This window comes from Hordeum vulgare, chromosome 6H (genome assembly GCF_904849725.1).
Source record: "Hordeum vulgare subsp. vulgare chromosome 6H, MorexV3_pseudomolecules_assembly, whole genome shotgun sequence".
NCBI lineage: Eukaryota > Viridiplantae > Streptophyta > Magnoliopsida > Poales > Poaceae > Hordeum > Hordeum vulgare.
Window position 1 is genome coordinate 17,191,695 of NC_058523.1, and position 5,335 is coordinate 17,197,029.

At 45.7% G+C, this 5,335-nt stretch overlaps 1 protein-coding gene across 1 annotated transcript; it reads left to right on the forward strand.

Moving 5' to 3' along the window:
• Positions 1 to 1,183: 1,183 nt before the first annotated feature.
• LOC123404788 (peroxidase 70-like) lies at positions 1,184 to 2,854 on the forward strand. The gene is made up of 3 exons (XM_045098732.1): positions 1,184 to 1,559; positions 1,764 to 1,955; positions 2,053 to 2,854. The coding sequence occupies exons 1-3, from the start codon at positions 1,344 to 1,346 to the stop codon at positions 2,611 to 2,613; spliced, it is 969 nt and encodes a 322-aa protein (XP_044954667.1). The 5' UTR covers positions 1,184 to 1,343; the 3' UTR covers positions 2,614 to 2,854.
• The last annotated feature ends 2,481 nt before the right edge of the window (positions 2,855 to 5,335 follow it).

The window sequence follows — 5,335 nt, forward strand, 5'->3', positions numbered from 1 at the left end:
TGTTGTCAAATTAATATGTTTAAAGAATGATATATTTTGCACAAAAGAAAAATGAGATAATGTTTATGTGCGGAAACATTGTTCTTAGCTATAATTCAAAACATGTATTTCTCTCAATCCTTTTTCAGTCCAACATTGTAAGTATGTCATTATTTCTCTCAATGATATACTCTGCATGTACTCTCTTTCGTTGAATCAAGCTTTATTTGGCCCTTGGGGCCGTTAGGTATCTGGAAAGAGGGTTGGAGTTGACTAGGTCATGTGGCAACCACGGTGGTATAACCAGGTTCTCACTAAGCCATATCACTCTAACCCAATATGTCACAATCATGGTTCATGGTGCTTCAAATTCCCAATTTTGTACCAGATAAATGAAAAAACTTTTACTGCTTTCATCTTTGTATGTCTAAATCGAGTTCATAATGGTGTTTTGTGAAGGTTTTATTTTCCACAGTCGAGGATTCAATTAGTAAGTTGGTTTCAAATAAGTTGTATGTATGGTTTTGTGTTTGCCTCCTTTTGAAGAGTTCCATAGGTGTTACAGTCAGTTTCAGGAAGTCTATTAGAAGTTTGGAACAGTTAGAGAGATTTTTAAATGGATCCCCCTTTTTCCCTTTGTTCTAATGAAGTATTGGGGAAGTTCCAAATATTTTAACTCAATTCAATAGAAGATATAATACTCCTCTCAATTCAATTGAATTTAGCTGACATAAGGCGACATCAATTCACCTCTCATCCCGCAAAAAAAATTTAACACACTTGCCTCCAACTATGAATACACTTGGAACACTGCTCTGATGGTTCTCAATTATCTTTTTTACTCTTCTTTTATCTTTGTTTTCCCGAAATTGTTGCCATCATGACTTGATTGCATATAAACATCACGTCCTATATCCTTTTCTGCTCCCATGTCCTATCACCAATTTACATAGAATTAATTGGTTGAATATGATCTTTATCCATATAAAGATTGACAACCACACACTAATCTTTATTAATATAATTTCGTATATATATATATAATCGACGTGCCATTTGCTAGCGACAGATGAGCAACATATTTATAAATAAAGACAGATCAGTTTTTGGAATCTACGCAGAGATGCATTGCCCTTAGTCAACCAGAGAAAGAAACCACGTGGAACTTGTCAAACTTTTCCACGACTCTAGCTGCCTAACTTTGGGAATTCTGCATGTATCTCATCTCATGCAACCGAAAGAAGAGCAGTGTTATAAATAGGTGGCTCGTGGTCGCCACAGTTAAGCAAAGCCACTAAGCTAGTAATCCTTGCAGTGAAAGAACACAGCAAGCTTACATACGTAGCTAGATAAATTTGTGAGCCATGGCTTCCAGCTCCAGCTGTAGGGCCTGGCATTGCTTGCTTGCTCTCTTCCTCCTCACCTCCGCCGCGTATGGGCAATTGTCGCCGTCGTTCTACGCTAAGAGCTGCCCGACGCTGCCGCTCATCGTGCGCGCCACCATGATCAAGGCGCTCCTTGCCGAGCGCCGAATGGGCGCCTCCCTACTCAGGCTCCACTTCCACGACTGCTTTGTCCAAGTACCTAAATTAGATGAAATCTTAAGCAAAGATACTTCTTGTAAATTCGTGCAAAGATATCTATGTCGATTGAGTTACCATCATATAGCACAATCAAATTAGATATTCGTGCAAAGAGTACTATAGTACTGTAGTAATTTGTGCTAGTACAAGCTTACTTAGTCCACGATTAATGGTGCGGTTATGTTATATGTATATATGTAGGGCTGTGACGGGTCCATTCTCTTGGATGATGTGGGTAGCTTCGTGGGCGAGAAGACCGCCTTTCCGAACGTGGATTCAGTGCGGGGCTACGAGGTGATCGACGAGATCAAGAAGAACGTGGAGCTGCTCTGCCCTGGCATCGTCTCCTGCGCCGACATCGCCGCCCTCGCAGCAAGGGACGGCACTTTCCTCGTACGTACTATACAATCTATGGACAGGTTAAAAGTTTCTGCACTCGTGTTGTTGCTGACAACATTTGGATCGATCGGTACGCACGTCGTTCCTGCAGCTAGGCGGGCCCAGCTGGTCGGTGCCGCTCGGCCGGCGGGACTCAACGACGGCCAGCCTGAATGAGGCGAACACCGACCTCCCGCCGCCCAGCTTAGACCTGAACGGGCTCATCGCGGCGTTCGACAAGAAGCAGCTGAACCCGCGCGACCTCACGGCGTTATCCGGTGCGCACACCATCGGCTTCTCGCAGTGCCTCAACTTCCGCGACCACATCTACAACGGCACCAACATCGACCCGGCGTTCGCCACGCTGCGCAAGCGCAACTGCCCCGCCCAGGCCCCCAACGGCGACAAGAACCTGGCGCCGTTCGACGTGCAGACGCAGCTCCTCTTCGACAACGCCTACTACCGCAACCTGGTAGCCAAGCGCGGCCTGCTCAACTCCGACCAGGTGCTCTTCAACGGCGGCTCCCAGGACGCGCTGGTTCGCCAGTACGTCGCTAACCCGGCGCTCTTCGCCTCTGACTTTGTGACGGCGATGATCAAGATGGGGAACATCAAGCCGCTCACCGGAACCGCCGGCCAGATTAGGCGCAACTGCAGGGTCGTCAACAGCTGATCCGTCCGTCGTCTCATCAATATACGTGTTACATGTATATATAGTCGTAAAATCTAAAATATGTACGTAAAGTTTGGTTGGCTACGTACCAACCAGGTAGCATGCATGTCAGAATAAGAGCCGTTTGGTTCAGATAATGCATAGGTAAGTAGCCCTCAAGCTCCAGGGTTGTAAGATAGTTGCTTCACCCAACTATTTATGACGCAGTCCGGTAATGATTTTTCAGCAAACTGAAACCAAATATGGGGTTTTGTGTGACTCCGGACACAAGAAACGTCGGACTTCGACAAGGCAAAGCCCGTGCTTTTGTAGCAACCCGAATTGTTTCAGGCGTACTCCAGATGAATGAATTGTTGGGCCTTTATCTACTTCATCGATAATGACGGGTTCCACCAGTGCCGGCGACACCAACCAACTACTATGCATGAGTAAACTAGATTGTGCGTCTACGATTCACAAGGGTAGTACATTCAACATCTGCTCTCATCTGCTGACACCAGGCTCACATGGGCCGATTGGACGTGGTGGTAGGGATGGCACCCGCAGGGTATGGGTACGGGTAGAGCCTCCTCATACCCTTACCTGTCCCGTCTGAGATTACTCATCACCATTATCCATACCCGTTAATGGGTACAATTTTTCCCATACCCGTTACCCGACGGGTAGACGGGTACCCGCGGATAAAATTACCCATATTTGCAAAATATCAATTTAAATAACTTATAGTTATAAACTTCATTGTATCATATAGTTTACAAAATAGATTATAACTACAACACATTCTTATAAATTATATAGTCGTAAATAATAACACATAGGCATACACTTTCAGTTCACAAATTATTGACATAATGTCGAATGTAGAGATAATTTTGAGTTTACATAAATTTCATATGGGTACATGGGTATATGGGTATGGGTTATATGATCCCATACCCATGCCCGCTCTACTCGATGAGTTTTAGATTTCCGTATTTATATATCCATGGATAATGTTTTGTCCCATATCCTTACCCTAATAGGGTTTTTACCCGCAGGGTACGTGGGTAATGGGTACCCATTGACATCCCTACGTGGTGGGAGGAGGCGGGGAGCCCCTCTGGACGAGAAAGGGGTGGAGCGAAAACATATTCTGGAGCTTAAGCTCTGGACACCCCCTTATATAGCCATCCAATTATGCTTCGCGATTCGTGTATTTACTTTTTTCTCTCATATAGAACAACATATGAATTTCGAACTTTGCAGCACAACATAACATTCTAACTAGAATGTGGGAAAAAACTTTCAGACTTTTTCGTGCATCATAAATACTGAAAATAAGATTTTTAATTCAAACAAATCCCATTTTGTATATTTATGTCGGACCAAAAAATCTGAAAGTTTTCTCCCACCTTGTAGTAATAATATTTTGTTGTCATGCAAAGTTTGAAATTCATATGTTGTTTTGTTTCGAGGGGTCGGCGGCCACCAGATGGGAAAGGGGGGCGGCGGCTAGGGTGGGGAGGGGGTGGCGCACCACCTGGTGGGCCTTAGGCCCACCTGGCTTAGGGTTTGCCCCCCCCCCCTTTTCTCTCCCCCACGCATTGGGCTGAGTGGGGAGGCGCACCAGCCCACCTAGGGGCTGGTTCCCTTCCTCACTTGGCCCACCTTACCTCCCGGGGTCGTTGCCCCCCTTCGGTGGACCCCCGGGGCCACCTCCGGTGGTCCCGGTACGTTACCGGTGATGCCCGGAACACTTCCGGTATCCGAAACCATCCGTCCTATATATCAATCTTTACCTGCGGACCATTCTGAAGCTCCTCGTGACGTCCGGGATCTCATCCGGGACTCCGAACAACTTTCGGTAACCTCGTATAACAATTCCCTATAACCCTAGCGTCATCGAACCTTAAGTGTGTAGACCCTACGGGTTCGGGAGGCAGGCAGACATGACCGAGACGCCTCTCCGGCCAATAACCATCAGCGGGGTCTGGATACCCATGGTGGCTCCCACTTGCTCCACGATGATCTCATCAGTTGAACCACGATGTCAAGGATTCAATTAATCCCGTATACGATTCCCTTTGTCTGTCGGTATAGAACTTGCCCGAGATACGATCGTCGGTATACCTATACCTTGTTCAATCTCGTTACCGGTAAGTCTCTTTACTCGTTCCGTAGCACGTCATCGTGTGACTAACTCCTTAGTCACATTGAGCTCATGATGATGTTCTACCGAGTTGGCCCAGAGATACCTCTCCGTCACACGGAGTAACAAATCCCGATCTCGATTCGTACCAATCCAACAGACACTTTCGGAGGTACCCGTAGTGCACCTTTACAGTCACTCAGTTACGTTGTGACGTTTGATACACCCAAAGCACTCCTACGGTATCCGGGAGTTGCACAATCTCACGGTCGAAGGAAAAGATACTTGACATTAGAAAAGCTTTAGCATACGAACAATACGATCTAGTGCTATGCTTAGGATTGGGTCTTGTCCATCACATCATTCTCCCAATGATGTGATCCCGTTATCAATGACATCTAATGCCCATGATCAGGAAACCATGATCATCTATTGACTAACGAGCTAGCCAACTAGAGGCTTGCTAGGGACACATTGTGATCTATTTATTCACACATGTATTACTGTTTCCTGTTAATACAATTATAGCATGAACAAGGAAATATGATAATAACCATTTTATTATTACCTCTAGGGCATATTTCCAACATATGA

What these genes read in the sequence shown, in the direction of transcription:
- LOC123404788 (XM_045098732.1), top strand. Translation starts at nt 1,344, where the DNA reads ATGGCTTCCAGCTCCAGCTGTAGGGCCTGGCATTGCTTGCTTGCTCTC. An exon ending in TCCACGACTGCTTTGTCCAA is followed by an intron (nt 1,560 to 1,763) that starts GTACCTAAATTA and finishes GTATATATGTAG; the next exon opens with GGCTGTGACGGGTCCATTCT. An exon ending in CAAGGGACGGCACTTTCCTC is followed by an intron (nt 1,956 to 2,052) that starts GTACGTACTATA and finishes TCGTTCCTGCAG; the next exon opens with CTAGGCGGGCCCAGCTGGTC.